The sequence below is a fragment of the Ambystoma mexicanum genome, chromosome 7p (genome assembly GCF_040938575.1).
Source record: "Ambystoma mexicanum isolate Mex_15411 chromosome 7p, UKY_AmexF1_1, whole genome shotgun sequence".
Lineage (NCBI taxonomy): Eukaryota > Metazoa > Chordata > Amphibia > Caudata > Ambystomatidae > Ambystoma > Ambystoma mexicanum.
The window spans coordinates 861014126-861032907 of NC_090939.1; the positions used below are offsets into that span (position 1 = coordinate 861014126).

The window sequence follows — 18782 nt, forward strand, 5'->3', positions numbered from 1 at the left end:
AATTAAGACAAATAAGAAAAAGAGAGTGCCTTTTTCATGTTCTAGTGTTCTTGTTTTTTTTAGAAATGTCTTTTCTCTTTTTCCTTTTTGGAAGATATAATTGTAATTTGTGTAAAAATATGTAAGGTTTTCTTAATTAATTGTGCTATAGGCTTGTGAAGGATTGAACATGTTTTGTAAATTATGTATTAACATGTACATTTTTATGTTAAATATTTGAAAAGCTGGTTTACAAGCTAAAACAAATTAAAACATTTGTTTTTAAATCCTTGCTATAAGAGGGGGGAGAGAGGGCAGTTTCCTCAGACTGCCTTTTTTGTAGACTTACGGATGCTAAAGGACCACTCCACCATTTTCTTTTGACATGCTCTGCTTTGAGAGTTCAAAGGTTAGCCCATTTGTTTGAAATGTGTGCCCAATTTTAATCGTATTTGCCTGGAACAATTGTGGTGGCCGATCCTGCACAGTAAATCATTCCCCCTGAACTTGGCAGTATTGAGATTTCTAGTAAATGTATGTACACTTTTTTAAATGAAGTTATTTTAGGTAGAGGCTTAGGACGATTTTGCTGGGTTGCCCTGATTAATCTGATCTATTTGATTATATCTCATGTATCTCTATTTCATTTTTCTGAACTCTTGAATACATGTCTTAATTTTAATGACCTGAAGTATGTATGTATTTTAAGTCTGGTTCTAGGCTGTTGTGTCAGTGTTAAAGCCGATTTAGTTTTAAGTCTGTGGTCATTGGCAAAATCTATGTGCAATGTGTACAACAATGCCTTTATTTGTTGTATGTGAATGTAAAGTTTTCTTATATTCTTGTTGTTTTGTAAAGGTTTATTTAAACCAATACAATTAATAGTAGTAATTTTAAAAAATGCTTCAGATTTCAGCAGCTGATTATGGGTTTTACTATTTTAAGGATAAGCTTAGTGGTGATCTTATGTTGGGAAGCAATTTCCAATGTTTTGTTACATCAGTTTGTTCACATGAGGTGATTGGCAGTAGTAATGCAGTTATCATCAGCACTTAACCACCACTAGAAATAGCCCGGCAGGGTGAATTATACCAGTAGGGGGCTAGTTCCTTCTTCTGTAGTGGGGGGCATTTTACTGCCTACAATAATTATCACCATCAATAGTCATACTGACACTTCTATAATGAAACCCTCATATCTGCTATGGCATAATGTTGCTTTGTCCTTTGTTTTTCATGTCTTGTGAGGGAAAATCTCTTTTAGGAAAATATAGTCACTTATTGCAATTGATCATGTACCCAGCATCTTTTATCTATCTGGATTTGTGAGGATTATCCTAATGTCCATTCTTTTTCTTTTCAGGGCTTTCACCTTTTGCTGTTGCCCTGAACACCTTCACCTCCAGGCTTGGAAATTCGGCCAGCAGTGTTGTATCAAATGCACAGGTAAATTTGTCCAAAAACTCGAAATCTGAGTTCATTCGGAATTTATTGGCCCACAGCAGGACAGTCCCTGGTTGGCACAAATACTCCATGGTAGTCAGCAACTCGTCCAGGAAGGAATGGTGGTAGACGACGTCTGCGGCCAAAATAAAGTCATACCGACATGAGGATCTTGGGAATGTTTGCGTCAGGTCACTTCCCCACACAAGCTCTCTCGCTTCGGGCTTGTGTACTCGTAGATTCCGTGTATTCTTCAGAAGGTTGTAGCTCATATTCCCAAGCACATCTGACATGTCTGTGGCTGTGACATATGCCCCTAAATAGGAGAAGAGAAGATGTTCAGCCTGGACACACACATTTATTTATCTCTTAAAATCTCTGTTCTCCTGTCCATTACGACTTTTGTAGATATTTTATTAGACCGTACTCCTCTTTGACAAAACTTATTTTAGATTCTCGTCGACATAAGCATGATAAAATCAAATTTTGAGCATAATACGTTTTGTAAAAGACTCATTTTAAAGTCTGCATTTTGTTGATGCACTTTTGATCGCATTGACCAATTGCAAATACATATACATATCTAAGTATATGAACAAGTAGGGTTAGAGTAGTAGGCGGTTAGTGTTGAAATTTTATTTTTTGAATTAGCTCACAGTGAGAATGCATGTTAATTTCACAAGTACAGGCCCACCCATGATCGTTAGGATTTCTTTGGTTTTCATTATTATAAGTGATAACTATGACAAAGCCCCCTGCCTCTTTCTTTTGCAGAAATTTTATAGACGGTACTCCTCTGACGAAACTGATTTTAGATTCTCATCATCATAGGCATGATAGAATCAAATTTTGAGCATAATAATTTATTTTTTAAAGACTTTTTTTTTTGGTTTAGATTTAAAGTTTTATTGATTTTTGGGGTGTACAGCAAACATTAAAAACAGTCATTTAAAAGTTAAAGTTGGTGACAAAAGATATTAATATCGTTTTACGATTATCTATGAACAATGAACATGTTTTGGTAGTCATTAACGTAAAACTTTCCGTCTTTAACCATGAATTTCCCACCCCCCCGCTTTTGTTTTTACCACTGAAGGTCCAGATGTCTGACACTTTGTGGGACAGTCACCAGAAAAGGAGGTGCACATCACATTGCGTAGGTGTTGTGTATATGTGGTTTTGGCTGTGATACAATTTATCTCGAAAGCGGCATAAAGGTCTATTGGGTAGTGACGGTGTTGCACACATTTCATGTTTTGACATATTTAGTGCAGAACTCGGTCCAAGCTATGTCAATAGAGCTGCAATCCTCATGAAGGGCCGCAGTCACAATGTCCATATGGTACAAGTTCCGTGCTACATTGATCCATTCAGCTTTTCTTGGGAGGGAGTTCCTTTTCCAGAAGGTGGTGAGGCAAGCTCTGGTAGCTAGGAGTAATCCGTGAGTCGTTTTTGGTAATTTGGTGACTGTATCATCTCGTTCTTCCAGCCCAAAAAGTATTAGGCGTGAGACTTTCTCCCTGGTTATGCCATCTAGCTCCTTGATCCAGATAAAGACTTCATCCCAGTAGTGTTGAACAACATGTGCCAGTAGTTGGCTTTCATTCCATATCCACGCCAGCAATAATGGTTTGCACTTTGGTACATTTTTGCGAGCCTGGCAGGGCCGTATTGCCATCTGTAGAGCAGTTTGATGCCATGGAGCTTGTACTGGGATGCAATAGATGTTTGTGCAGTTCTTCCACAAATTTGGCACCAGATGTTTGAGGGTAGTTCTCGTCCTAGGTCGGTTTCCCATTTTGTTCTCAAGACGTTGGCTGAGGAGTTCTTTACTTCTACTAAGGCCATGTACATCTGGTGCCTGCGCCCGTGTCTAGAATTCTTTCAAATGGGGTGAGTTCTCTTTGTAGTTTGTCTTTCCATCAGTCATTCGTCATAATCCCTTTGAGTCATAGGTACAAGAGGACTGGGAGTGGACCCAGACCAAATGCCTCTTCGAGTTCTTGTATGGTGAGATAGATTCCCCCTTTCCATAGTTGACCCGCTCTTTCCAATCCCGCTTCATGCCAGGTCTGGAATCGTTCTGGTTCTGGAATGGCATCCCGAATCCCTGGGACCCATAGGTGCCCTAACAGGGATGGCCATGTTATAATTCCTTTCATCCCCTTTCTCTGTTTCCACACGTTCCATAAGGTTCCAAGTATGAAGTGGTTGTGTATTCTTTTGGATAATTTTGATCTCCTACAGATGACGGTGGTGATTATCTAGGTCCACTCAGTGTAGGTCTTTTCTTTGCCTGAGATGTGGAATTAGGATTCTCAGCTGGGCGGCTTTATAGTACAGGTGTACGTCCGGGAGTGCGACTCCTCCACTGTTTTTCCGGAGCTGAAGTAGTGCATGGGGAACTCTTGCTTTTCATTTTGCCATAGGAAGCGTGATAGTGAATGTTTGGTCGTCACGAAGAAGACATCAGGTACAACGGGGAGCATTTAAAATAAGTACAGAAGTTTGGGGAGGATTACCATCTTAACGGCCTTGTGTCGCCCCATCCACGAGATTGTGTGTTTGTCCCATCCCTTAAGGTCCGTTTTAATTTGCCGACATCAGGGGGGGGGGGGGGTCGATTCATAAAGGTCTTTGAGGTTCCGGGTAACATTGATGCCTAGGTATCGTAATGTGTCCAGACTCATTTTCATCCCTAGGGGTGCGAATCTTGCGACTTCCCTCTCTTTGCTCTTGTCTATGGGAAGGATAGTCGATTTTCCAGTGTTTATTTTAAGTCCAGCTAGGCGGCCATATGCTTATATTATTTCTATTGCTGCTTGGATCGAGGTTAAGGGGTTTGTTATGTATGTCATCTGCATAAAGTCCCAATTTGAATGTTTGGCCTCCAACCGTGATTCCCTCCACACGTCTTCCTTGTCTCAATTATTGGGCTAGAGGTTCCAGTGAGAGAACGAAGAGAATGGAGGACAGCGGACAACCTTGCCTTGTACCTTTTTTGAGGTCGAACCATCTCCAGTATCCTCCATTAACCACTAAGCAGGTTCTCAGAGAGGTGTATATTACTTTGATTCCTCGACAGAGTTTTGGTCCCAATCCTATTTTTACAAGCACCCTGTCCAGGAAGCCCAAGGCCACCTTGTCTAATGCTTTTTTAGCATCTAATGAGAGGGGTGTGTAGTCCCCCTCTTTTTTGTGCACCTCATTCATCAAATGGAGTGTTTTTCTCATTGTGTCCGCTCCCTGTCGTCCCATTATGAAACCCACTTGGTCGGGGTGTATTAGTCTTGGTAGGTGTTTCTCTAGTCTTGCAGCAATTACTCTGGCATATATCTTCGCATCGATGATATCGGGCGGTATGAGCCGCATTGTTTGGGTCCCTGCCTTCTTTGGGTATGACCATGAGAAGGGCCTGAGTGAACAATGTGGGTGCTTTACCGGTTTCCAAGATGCTGTTGAAGAGCGTTGTTAGGAAGGGGATGAGGAGTGAGGAGAATGTTTTAAAGAATCCGGGGGTGTACCTGTCGTCACCGGGGGCTTTTCCTAGTTTAAGGTGCCCGATGGCCTGTTTAACTTCTTCTCCTGTGATTGGTACTTTGAGGGTCTCTGTCTCCACTTTGGAAAGAGATAGTAGGTGCGATTCTGCAATGTATGTATCGATGTTTTTAATAGGTGTCGTCTCACCGTTGGTGTATAGGTCCTCACAGAAGGGGCAAATTCTTCTTGTATTCCCTCGACTGTGGCGTTTATGCGGTTGGTGTCCAGTCTCTTTATTTCGATAATCCAACGTTCGGTACGTTGTTTACGTAACTGTGCAGCTAGGATGGCGTCGGCTTTGTCACCTTTTTCATAAAATTTCTTTTTTAGGAATTGTAGTTTTGTACTATTTCCTTCTTCAATTGTTCTTAGTTTGTCTATTAAGCTTTTGGCCTCCGAAAGATGTTTCTGCCTGTCTTCGGGCATGGAGTGGGCAAGTTTCTCTGTGGCACCGATTTTTGCTCTCAGTCCTTTTTCTATGATTGACCTTTCCCTCTTTTTTTGGGCTCCTTCTCTGATGAGAATGCCATTCCATGTGACATTGGCTTCCTCCCATACTGTTTCTTTGTTGACATCTCCTGTGTCATTGGTTATAAAAAACAGGTTGATCTCGTTTTCTAGTTCTTGTTTGAAGACTGGGTCTTTCCACAGTGATTCATTGCATCTCCATTTTGAATTTTGAGGTGATAGTCCTTCCCATTGTAGGTCGAGCATGACCATACCAGGGTCAGTCCACACGATTGGGTGGATGGTGGAGCTGCTTAATATGTCTAGTAGGTCTGCAGAGATAAAGATGTAATCGATTATTGTGAGGATGCCATGTGGAGCAGAGTAAAAGGTAAAGCCTTTGTCTTGAAGGCGAAGATATCTCCAACTGTCTCTTAGGCTGTGTAGTTCGAGGGCTATGTTCACCTCTGCTTTCTCTTCCACTCGGGGGTCATACTGTGAGGGAGTTTTAGTTTGTCGGTCTAAGGCCGTGTTCATCCAGGTGTTGAAGTCTCCACCTAGCACCAGGTGTCCTTGTGCCAGGCCAATTATTCGCTCTGTGGTTCTTTGTAGAAATCTTTTCTGGCCTTGGTTGGGTGCGTAGATGGTTGCAAATGTGATTTGTGTATTGTTGATTGCTCCGGAGACCAGGAGTGCTCTTCCTTCTGTGTCCAACCAGGTACTCGTGATTTCCATGTGTAACCCTTTGCAAATTAAAATCCCCACTCCTGCTTTCTTGAGAATGCCTGAGTTGCGTTCTTCTCCTTTCTGATATCTGGTTTCCTGTAGGAATAGGACGTCGATGTTGGACTTCTTGAACTCTCTGGCGACCAGGGACCTTTTCGTAAGTGAGTTTAGACCTTTTATGTTACGTGTGCATATTCGAAGTGCGTTACCCTTATGAACCTCTGGCAATGCCGCCATTGCCGTTGATAGTGATGTCTGTCCGTTTGTATGTACCTATAGTGCTCGTTGAGTGCGTTGTTTCCATTGGTAGTGGTAAGCGTTGTGTGGGCTTTTTTGATTCGTAGTGCGACTTCTGGTGCTCCTCTCCGCCCCCACCAATCCCCCATCCCCACGCATCCCCCCTCCCATCCACTCCCTCCCTCCCTCCCTTCCCAGAGTTTCCTCCCTTGGAGGCGCCCGGTCTCTCCCAGTTGTGAAGGCCAGATGAGTCCGAGCCACTCATGGGGTCTTTAAGCCTGACCCCTTCATTTTTGTGCTGCATTGTTGGGTGCCCCCCTTTGCTGTCTCTTTACTATTCCCTTGTAAACCTTAACCTTAATCTTGTGAACTTCGAACTTTAAACAGATTTTCTTAACAGTGCCAAATGAACCGCTGGGTCAGACTTACTGTAGTGGAGCGGTCCGTGTTTTAGCAGTTCAGGAGATGCCAATTATTCACCACTGACAGGCTTTGTTTGGGTAGTTCCATGTGTCTGTGTATGTGCGGTGGTTGAGTGCTGGCAAGCAGGCACATTCCATATCGCGTTGGTTGAGGATGCATTAAGTCTGATGAATTTCCTTGATCCCGGTATCTTTCTCGCCTTAGGTCCCTTGAACCGGCATTCCGCATTTTTATTAGGTTGTAATTGGTTATCTGACGTACTCTCCTCCGCCAACTAATTCCCGCATGGTGGTGGTTATTTCTGTATCAGTGACAAGTTTGTGTCTTTGCCCGTCCAGCTCAAACGTAATGGAGAAGGGGTAGCGTATTCCCTTTTCTTTGAGCCATTTGGTTAGTGGTGAACATAGGCGTCTTTTGGCAAGGGTGAGCAATGATAGGTCCTGGAATATGGTAATTCTGACTGTGTCTATCGTTATTGGCCCTTTTGTTCTTGCCTTCACTAGGATTTTGGACCTGTCCGGGTAGTTATGGAAGCGGACCAGGATGGATCTGGGGCCTCCACTATGAAGCCTCTCAATTTTTGTAGTGTCTATGGATTCGTCATCGAAGAGGAGTGTGAGGATCCGATGGATGGTGTTCTTTAGGTCTGCTTCGGTTTCTCCATCCCTCTCGGGGACTCTGAGGAAGCAGATATTGTTTCTTCTTTCACAATTCTCAAAATCGTCAATTTTTAACACCATGGGGCCTCATTATGAGGCGGGCGGTAAGGGATTACCGGCACCGGTAAGGGCACCGGTGCCGGTAATCCCTTACCGCCCTACTACGAGTTCTCTTTGCAGGTCCTCCCTTAACGCCTGGTTTTTCCAGCAGTCGGATGTCTATCTGTGTTTCAATGGTGTCAAGGGAGGATTGGTTGTGCTCCACCTCTTTGAGTCTGTCCTCCACTTTGTCTATTCTGCTGTTGATTTTGTTGACCTTGCTACCTATGTCTGCACGCATTCCCCTTATTTCGTCCAGCAGCGCAGCAACGTACCCTTTGGTTCCCATTGAGTCTTGGGTTCCAGCCACCATTTCTGCTGTGGTGCTCAGGGGTTATTTTTGTGCTTGTGGGAGAATGCAAATTTAGGTAGGTGATCTTTGTAGTTCATGAATTAAAGTCTTTAGGTATGGGTTACCTCCTGATGTTGTGATGGCTGGGTGCGACGCAGTGCGTCTGACATTTAGGAGTATTGAGAGGCGTGATGCTGTCAGTTGGCTGCCGCGTCCGGTCGTTGTCATTGGAGGTGCACCCTCGGGGTTGGATTCAGTGGGCACAAGTCGATCAATCTGAAAGAGTTTGTAGTGTTATATTTGAAGAGGGTAGGCGGGCACACGCCCTGTGTCGGGGGCCACACACCTCTGGTCTCCTTTCCGCAGTCTCTCGCAGTCGTGTTTGGGGTTCCTAAAGGGATGGTTAATGTCTCCTTTGGTGAGATTTGGGCCAACTGTTGTATGTGGTACTTTTGGGGGGATGTGGATATGAAGTCCGGGACTATTCAAGTGTTGCGTGGATCTGCTCCCTGGGGGTCGGGCTGGTTAGCCCTTCTGGGGGTGTCGTTTGGGTCTACTGCAGCGGTCAGCGAAGTCCTGAGGTCTCCCCCTTTCTTGTGTGTCTTGTGATTATCAAGATGTCAGGATGACAAGTTTGTTGGTGCCTGACAGGACACGGGGAGTGGCTTTGGCTTGACCGATCTGGGAGGTATGTTTTATTTGTGTAGCAGGCGAGGCCAGAACTCTCGTTGGGGTTTCCTTTTGCACCTTATTGCTGCCTAAGGGTCAAGACGCTGCTTGGTGTTGTATACTGTGTCGGGGAGATATTCCATTTCCCTACAGCTCTCTGACCATTTGTACAGAGGGGGCACCCGTCCTACCGTAACACACGTCTTTGGCTGAGCCTCAGTGTGATGTGTCACTGAATAGGAGGAGGTAGGGTGATGCACTTCTTTGAAGGAGATAGTCTCTCTCAGTGCACTTTGCGTGTGGCGCAGATGGTGGTTGTGCAGAGGCGCCAGGCGCTGCCAGGCCGGCTTTGACCTGTGTGCGCTTGCTGTCCACTGCAGCCTCAGCTGGCATGCGGCGTAAGCAGCCCAGAGCCACAGCACGGTGATGTGTTGCAGTGGTCCAGGGTTATGTTTATTCTCTTAGGTCGGGGGTGTGTATAAGTTTATTGCCTCACTGACCAGCAGTGTTTCGGGTTACAGGTTTCTCATGTAAGAGGGAAGGGGATCTGCGCGTGCTTATTGGAGGGTGTAAGGTCAGACTTATGCACGCATCCCCTGTGGGGTTTCTCTGCCGGTACGGTCACTCCACTGTTTTATAGCGGGGTGACCGGGGAGCAGTATTTACCATGGTCCAGAGTGCACCAGGGCTGGGCAGTGTACCACGCGGTGGAGAGAGGGATGAGGAAGCGGATTGGGGAAGCTGGGGAGATCAATGAAGAATCTTACTGTTTGGAGAGTGCAGGCATTCAGGTTTCTCCGACTCCCACTTATTGTGCCAGGCAATCCGCGTCTGGATTCAGTCAGTAATGTTGGTTCCTGATGAGTGGGGGGATGCCGTGTGAAGATCTGGCGAGGAGTATGAGGGCCTTCTTTGCTCTGGGTTCTTTCTTGATGTTATGATGCAGGCTTGTTTCTCGGGAGGAGCTTGTTATGGCCTCACTATGTTTGGATTCTCCCGCTTCTGTTACAGCACTTTGCAGGGCTCAGGACAAGGTTTGACTATGCTGCGGGTCAGTTTTGTGCGCTGAAGTACTGTTGGGAAGGTCGGAACCTTGTGGTGGATGTGTCCAAGGTTCCGACGTCATGCGTAGTACAGTGCGGTGTGGGGGAAGGATATGTGGCGTGACTTGAAAGAAGGGGGATGCGGATCAAGGTCCGCATATTCAAAGGTTGCGGCTGGCACTTCCTGTGATCTTCTCCTTCGCAGGGGGAAGGTGCTCAATCATCAGAGGGTTCGGTGTATGCCCTTTTGCAGGAGCTATCAGCCGCGTGGGGGTTCTCGCTGGTATGCGCGTCCCTTGCTCTGGGTTCGTGCTCCGGTGTCTTCGAAGCTGCAGGTCCTCGATGACTGCTCATGGTGTTAAATCAGGGCTTGGTGGTGAGCTGACTGCCGCTCTTAGCAAGCGGTCTTATCTCCGCTGCGGCGTGGCTGGGTCTTCGTGAGGTGCTGGTTACTACAGTGGCGGACCGTTTACCAGTACCGAGTGCCTCCCGTTGGAGTGTTGGGAGGGACTCGTGCTCGTGCACCTCACTGGAACACAGCCGCAGGGCACAATTCTCACCGCCTGTTGGGGGTCAATGACGCTAACAGTGTTTCTCAGCGAAGGCAGCACCGTTTTCGATCGGGTTTTCTTCCAGTCTGTGCTCCAAATGTTAAACAGCACGGTGGGTGGTGAGGTGCTCTTAAAGTGTGGGCAAATGGGGGCACATTTGCCGGTTTAGGGGGCAGGGAAACGGAGAGGCTCTAGCTCGCTACCTCAATCTATGCGCCCCCTGGTGGCCGTCAAATATACTCATTTTAAAGTCTGCATTTTGTTCATGCACTTTTGATCGCATTGACCAATTACAAATACATATGCATATCTAAGTATATGTGTAAGTAGGGGTAGAGTAGTAGGAGTTAGTGTTGAAATTTATATTTTGAAATGGCTCACATTGAGAATGCATACCACTTTCACAAGTACATGTCTATAGATGAAAACAGGCCATCCATGATCGTTAGGATTTCTTTGGTTTTCATTATTATAAGTTATACCTATGACAAAGCCTGCTGCCTCTTTCTGGGGATATCTTGTGGTGTGACCAACGGGTCCGGATACATCCCCAAATAGTGGATGATAGTGGGGTGTGAGGAGATTGCCCTGGTCACCCTCTCATTTAGTCTATGTCTCAGGGCTGGTGACAACCACATTTCAACAGCTAGAGACACGACTCTTTCAGGAAAGTAATCCATACACCAGGGGAGCAGAGATCACATATGTCTACACCAAGGGAGCAGGGATCACATATGGTAAGGGAAATCTGGTGCCCCAAAACCTAAGCACAGTGCATTTGCTTCAACTGAAGCTTGGCACTCCGAACGACTCTCCCTTTAAGGGACGTGAAGAATGGTGGTCCTGTGGAACCAGCAGAACCTGGCCACTTGGTTTCCCCTTTGTGGATGCATAAATCCAATCTAAAGCTAGAGAGGAAAATAGAGAGACCTGAATAAGGTAGGGAAACAAGTCAGCCAGCGCACTATGCCTCCTCTCTAAAACAGTTAAGAACCGAGGTAAAGGGTGTCTACCCCAGTGGCATTGGGGAAGGGCATGAAAAATAGAGAGAGGACTGTCAAAGAGGAGGGACTAGCAAACCCAAAATCCCACATCAGAACTGAAGGTGAGCCTGATTGGTGGGAGCCACCAGCCAGTCCCTACATCCGCTGCCTGAAAGGACACACCTGGGGAATCTAGAAGGTAGATCAGTGTAGAACCTGGAGCCTAGGAGTTAGAGGAGAGACTAAACACCCTCATGGGCTACCATCTATTGATGATCCTTACCCGGCCATGCCTAAAAATGCAACTGCTACATATTCAACACTGTTTGCACCACCATCTAATGCTTATCCCTGCCCGGCACTGCAGAAAAAAGTAATTGTTTTGTATTCAAGTTCCCAACTTCCCACCGACTACCGACCATGCCTGTAATTGCTAATGCAGTGTACCCATGTGTGCCTCCACCTATTTCTGAACTTTACCCGGTTCTGCCTGAAAATGCAGATGTTATGTACCCATGTGTACCTCCACCTACTGCTGAACTTTGCCCGGCCCTGCCTGAAAATGAAATTGTTATGTACCCATGTGTGCCTCCACCTATTGCTGAACTTTACCCGGCCCTGCCTAAAAATGCTAATGTTATGTACCCATGTGAGCCCCCACCTATTGATGACCTCTGCACGGCCCTGCCTGCGCCAGCAAATATCCAAGTCCCTGTATTGTCCGCTCCGGTTTCACGATTCACCCATCAGTGCTCTGACCTACATGCAAATGTAAATGCCCTAGAGGCGGAAACGCTCCCTACTGTGCTACTCGCCCCTCCTAGCAACCAAGCACCTACCACCCCCACCTCACTCCCCTCGTCCCCAGAGGCACACCCCACTCACCACTAAACTTGGCAAACCCACCCCACCACTTATCTGTGCCCTCATCAACGCCCGCTCGCTCTCAAATCATGCCTTGGACGTATATGACCTAATCTCCAGCGATAATCTTGACTTCATAATAATCAGCAAGACCTGGCTCCACGAAGACTCTGGCCCTGCCCTCGCCCTAGCCATCCCACCGGGTTACAACATTATCAGACAAGACCGCCCCCACCTGAAAGAAGGTGGAGTCGCTATCATAGCTAAAGAAACTATACCGTTCAGAAAGGTCGACAGCGAAATAGGAAACAGCAGCAGCGACTATCTTCTCCTTAAGGTCAACCCCTCTCCCAATTGTACTATTGCCCTCCACATCGTCTACTGCCCCCCAGAGCCTGTTTTCTGACTTCCTATAGGACTTCAGACACTCCATCACCAACAACCTAAAGAAAACCACAAAGGCTATCCTCCTAGTAGACCTTAACCTTGGCCTCAACGATCCCAACGGCCCCTGGCCATTGCACTGGCCAAAGCTCTAACCACTGTAGGATTGAAAAACGCCGTCACCAAGCCTACCCTCGTTAAAGGTTGCATCCTTGATTGGATTGCTCACCATAACTGATCCCCCGCAATCACTTCCATCCCTCGCATCCCCTGGCCAGACCCACATGTCATTCTCTCTGAGCTCACCACTGCCAAGTCATCCTTAAGCCAGAGACGCCCCTTCCCCCTGACCTCACTATAAGCCCCCGCCTGCTCACTAAAGAAGGCTCATTCCCTTCCTCACAGTGCCTGCCCTCAGCCCCCCATTTGCCGAAGACCCTGAAACTCTTGCCACTACCTTCAATACCATCATCACCGAAGCTGTTGACGCCATTGCCCACTCACCCTCAGAAAATGTAAGTGTATGAAGCACTCTAATGCCTGGTTCTCCCCTGAATTCCTGGAACTACGCAAAAGGAAAAGGGCTGCTCTATCCTCCTGGAAAGTTAACACTAGCAATGCCTCCAAACACGCATTTAACAAATTAGCCAAATAATACAAATTAGCCATAATCAGAGCCAAAGGCTCCTCTTTTAACACGAGGATAGCGAACGCGAAATGAGATACCAAAGAAATCTTCGCCATCTTTAGGGAGCTAGAAACCCCTAGTGCCCCCCACCCATGCTCTCCAAAGACGAAGACTGGTGCAACAGCATCCAATCTGCCAGGCTAGACAAACTCAACACCCTACAAAACAAAATCCTTGCCCACCCAAAGTTTCTCACCAACCACATTTCTAACCTCCAAGACAACATTCCTAAAGTCTCCCACTCATTCACCTTTAAAGAAGTCAATGAGCAAGAAGTCATCTCCCTTCTCAACTCTATCAAACCATCCAACTGCAAAGGGGATGCCTGCCCTGCCCAACTAATCAAAGAATGCGCATCCACCCATGCTCTGTTCTTAATGGCTTTTATAAACGTCTCCTTCTCCACTGGCCATGTCCCAAACTCCCTTAAGGTAGCATTGGTTCGCCCTCTCCTTAAGAAACCTTTGCTTGACCCAAATATACTTGGAAACTACAGACCCATCACCACTGTCCCTTTGCTATTAACAATCCTCGACAAAGCAGCTTATCTGCAAGTGCAAAAATTCATTGAGGCTAAAAACCTTCTCGGTCTCTGACAGTCAGGCTTCTGCCCAGGCCACGGTACTGAAACAGCACGGTTAGACCTCAAGAATCAAATGGATGACATCAGAGACTCTGGTATAGCTGCCCTTATCTCACTCCTAGACTTGTCAGCGGCCTTTGATTTGGTGGATCATAATACCCTATGCCACCACCTGTCCTCTGCTACCAATTTCTCCCCCAAAGCCACAGCCTGTATCACCTCCTTTGTGCAAGAAAGAGTCATGAAAGTCTTCTCAGACCAAACCTGCGCCAACCCGAATCCCATCAATTGCGGAGTCCCACAGGGTTCCTGCATCTCCCCTACCATGTACAACATTTTCACTAGGCCATTGTTTAACATCCTCAACTCCCTAGGAATCACATACACTATGTATGCTGACGATAATAAATCCGACACGAAAAGCCTAAATTCCATCTACGTCACCATACAAACCTGGATGGTCGAAAACTGGCTATGCCTAAACGGTGATAAAACCGAGCTTCTTCTAATTGGATCCTCTGAAATCCTGAAGAAGCTGGACAACCCGTACAACGCCTTCACAATACTCAAATCTAAGTCTCCCGAGTTGTCAAAACCATAGGAGTCTATTTGGACTCCAACCTCTCAATGACCAGACAGGTCAATGTCATTGCGTCTGCATCAGCCTACCACACAAAGCTGTTTAATGCAGCAAGACCCTTCCTCTGAGAGCAAAACTGTCTCAACATAGCGCGAGACATAATCGGGCCCAGACTGGACTATTGTAACGCCCTCCTAGTAGGCACCTCTGTAAAAAATATCAACAAACTCCAGACTGTCCAGAATAATGCCCTCCGGGCCACGATCGGCATCCCCAAAAGGGATCACACCTCAGTGGCCAGGAGACAAGCCCTCGATGCCTCTCGGCTGCTAGAGCGCTTTATAAATTAAAATAATAAAAATATGGTTCACTATTGGAGTGTGGGAAAGAGAGTGTGAGAGATAAGAAAAAGTAGAGTGGTAGAGAGAGAGAGGCAACAACTGATAGGAGCCTCGAGGGGAGAAAAGGAATCCTGGGAAATAGTGACTTTAAGATTTAAGAAGTTGAAAAGAGCAAGAGTGGGGCTTGGTTCCTTGGGATAAAAGTAGTCTTTGTAAGCCACCTGGGAGATCCCAGGATAGCTGCCCATCCTCCGATCTCACTAAGCTCCCCTGGTCCACCTCCTGGACTTTCGGAGGTGGCACGATTGCCACCCATGTCCCTTACCTCCTAAAACCAAGAACTGTATGTTCCCACTGTGGCAGATCATCTAAAGTAGCAAACTGTAGGAAATCCAGGGTAGGACAAGAAGCCCATGAGCAACAAGTTCAAGATACAATAGAGAAGGAGGAGGGAAGGGGAGACGTCTCCCTGAACATATTGCCAACTGAGGACTGCCACAGTGCCCAGGAGAAACCAAATCCCAGAGATCTGAAAGCAAAAACTGCATTTGTTTGGTCATTTGATCCCAGTCACAGACGGGAAAGACCTTAGAGACCTGCTTACTTTTAGGACTTTTCTACTCCTGTGTATGAGAGTGTAAAATACGTGAATCAATATTCTTGGTGCTTTTGTTTTTTTTATCATGAACAAATCTTTTCGATTTCATGATGGAGATGATTTTATGGGAATGCCATATTTTTCTTGTTAAAATGGGAGTACTATGAAAAAGAAAAAGGGGGTTCTTCGATGCTCTACTAACTATGCTCCACCTAATGATTTTTTTTGCTAAGATAGCACTCCTTGACATCAGCATAGAACAATTACTTCTATATGTATTCTTTACCATCGATCTCTCGGTATCTCTGTTTAGAAATTATGTTATCAATTTGCCTCATTGACAGCCAACACCTCTTTCGAGACCTTGGCCCATCATCGAGAAATCAATCCGAGGGTTTTTAATAAAAGTTTTATTGCAAACCACAAATTAAATTATAAACCCAACACACAGATAAAAAAATAAATTAAGAGTTCTTCTAAATACCGCCCAAAGTTGTAAGTTATTATACACGATTTTAGTGAACACAGATGGCATCCTTCTATACACGAGGGACACAGTTTCTTCCTTCCCGGGACTGTTGGAAGAAAACAAAGAATTCTGAATGGTCCAAGAACTTTAAATAAAATGGATGAAATTGGTATTCTATCCCTAGCTGGGTATCGAAGTGAACACGCTTTTGGGACCAGTCTCTTGCCATGAAAACTAGCCCCTTTTGTTATCAGAGTATACGAGTTATTACCAACTGGAAGAAGATCTATGAATGCAGCGTGGTTGGAATGATAATGGAGGAACTCCAGAAATGGGTTGAATTCTGGCTAAAGTTCCCTGCCTGTGATGGGCAGAGTGCCACGAGCTAGAATGATTAGGCTTCCCAGCGCTCTTTATATATTTCAAACATGGCATTGCGGATACCATGACTTTATTTCAGGCGGCTGGATTCCCAGCTCGTCTGATTGATCTGGGGTGGCAGAGCAGCCAGAATAGGCGGGCCCACTCTTTAACTGTCTTGCGAGAATCGCTGAGTTGGTGCCCCCAATTTGTCATATTATTCCAATTCTCAGTTGCACTATAGGGACACAAATGATCTTGTAACTGAACCAATTGCTGCACTGATCACCTTGCTTAAACTGTTGAATGTACCACTTCTTAATGCGACCCAGGGACAATGGCTTCCCTGGCACATTCCAGCGTACTTGGCGCTCTCTCGTTAGGGCTGAGGGACACAAAACAGTACATGGCAAACCTACATCTGTGGGCTAGTGGAACATTCATTCAAGAACTAGGATTGTTAAAAATAAATAGAAAATGGGGCGGAATGGTATTGGACCCTGCACACTGGCCATTTGTCAGTGTATGGCAGATTTCTGTCTATTCAGCAATTCTCTCACATGTGGCATTTAAGCAGTGGGCGCTTCTTAGATTACGCTGGTATGGTTGCCAATTATTGATAACTATGGGTTGATTTACCTGAAGAGCAAGAGCTGAGCATGATGAAGTTTCTGGGTGAGGGTAGTGAAAGTTTCTCGTCTTGTATCAGGCATGTATGAACCCCATGGAGCACTGGCATGTTTACCAGGGCATTAGAGAAGTTTGAATTGGAGCTGAGCGGGCACCTACCCAACAGGGAAGAGCAAAGTGCATAATATCAACCAAGACGGTATCCCGAAAGATGTGATTTTAAATTATTAATTGGACATGTATATACTGCACTTACCCGACTCTCCATCTAGTGCAGAGAATATGTTCACAAGGAGCTGTTAAATGTGCCAGGTGTGAACACTCTGCTGCCACAATTTACTCATGTGGCGGGAATGCATCACGATGCTCACCGTCCCTGGATTGGTGTGGTTGGGAGACTTGTGAATTTCACTAGCCACGAAGGCCAACTAGCTCGCTATGTCTATTTGGATTGACTCCTGTGAGAAAGATGAGCAAATTAGTGATCAAGCTTACAGCTCTGGGATTGACTTTAGTGGAACGACAGTCTGCCTAGAACACAAAGCCCAACACTCAGAAACCTATAACGATTAGAATGAGATCACAGCAAGGCCGGGCCAAACTCATAAAAGAGCACTGTTAGGAGAGATTTCATTTTTTATCTAATTTTACCTCCAGTTGTACACCCCCAAACTTTTTGCTGCTGTTTAAACACCTTAGTCTGACTTTGCCAGGGGAGCACAGCCTTCTGCTGTACTCCTCTGGACTTTCGCTCACTTTTTATTAGGAAACTAACATGCCCTCAAGACAGTCAGTGCTGGGAGACTTTGTTTCTCTTAGTCCTTTTCCAATGTTGCAACTTTTTTGCAACATGTAACAAGTGCCCAATGTACCTTACAGTACAGTGCACTTGTGTCTCAGTCATTTCCAAAGACCCTAGGTACTCTCATAGGACTTTTTGGGAGATGTGCAGATATATCACGGACAGGGCTGGTGGCAGCTTATCTTTTCCTATAATTTTAACCATTTCCTACCATTTAAATCACGTTAAGCACGATTGGCACGAATAGGTGGCCTGGTTCCCAAATGGCTATGCCACGAGGTTCTTTTTCCTGTCCTTTGGCCATCTTACCCCTTTGCCTTCCCCAGGTCGAGTCGTCCCGGGTCCGTCCTTATTTGGTCATGCAGTTCCCAGCAAAACGCCAAGCTTTCGCGGGCTTCTGAATGCCTTGTGTGTGTGCCTCCAGGATGTGGGTTGGGGTGTCTGTCTCCAATACACATCGTGGGTGCCAGAGAGTCTGGAGTGCTGTGAAAGCCTGGGACCACCATGGTCCATGATTGGTCCACGTATGGAGTGTGTGTTTGTGAGCAGATCCCCCATTGGGTCCTCTCTGTTTCGACGCGAGGGGAACTTTGGATAAGAGGAGGCCAAAAACACCCATACCATGGCGATCTCGGGAGTTCTCACTGAACGAAGGACAGGATCCAAGTATCCTGAAACTAAGAAGCCGAGTTGAGGAACCGCTGGTGAACCGCTGGTGAACCGCTGGAAGGTTTGGCACCCTAAGCCTGCTGTTGTCCCGTGGGACCCCTCTGCATCTGGTCGTCCTAGAAGGTCTGCAAAGACGCTTCGACCCATTTGAATAGTGGGACCAACTATTCTCGGCACCTTCAACTAAACCTGCAAGTAAGCCTTCTCGGAAGTGTCCCTGGGCCAACCAGTGGGCTGACCAGGTTACGCAGGACCTTTGCTCTGTCTCTGCCGTCGTTTTGAGGAGGCCCACGAAACCTGGTATACTGATAGCTCTGTGTCCCCGGCACTCTCACACTGAATTTTGAACACTTGGCATTCCCAGGTCTGAAGTGAGATGAGTGCGCCAGGACCAGAGCATACACAGTGACCGTGTTGCCCAGCCACTGCAACAATCTTTGCAGGTACGCTGCATTTGGGACCCTCTTGCCCCTGAAACCTGCTGCAGTGAAACTAGCCAAATCCTTCCATCAGGAGCGGAGACATCGCCACTGTCCCGTTTGGGAATCAACATTGTATCTTCGGAACTGAAAGCCGCAGAGCTGTCAAATTGCCGCAGTTGAACCTGCAACCGAAGTGGACTCGACTGGCGAAGTTTGGTCTGGAGTGCGCCTGGGGTCGGTGAGTAATCGCATCCCTAACCGGTGGCCCCTAGTGCCTCCACCCATTTTTACGCACGAGTGGC

At 46.3% G+C, this 18782-nt stretch overlaps 1 protein-coding gene across 1 annotated transcript in view; it reads right to left on the reverse strand.

Moving 5' to 3' along the window:
• Positions 1-1205: 1205 nt before the first annotated feature.
• Positions 1206-18782, reverse strand: part of METTL21C (methyltransferase 21C, AARS1 lysine) — a 124324-nt gene continuing 106747 nt past the window's right edge. The window contains exon 4 of the mRNA XM_069637050.1: positions 1206-1737. Coding sequence (XP_069493151.1) covers positions 1316-1737 — 422 coding nt within the window. The 3' untranslated portion in view covers positions 1206-1315. The remainder of the gene's footprint in view (positions 1738-18782) is intronic.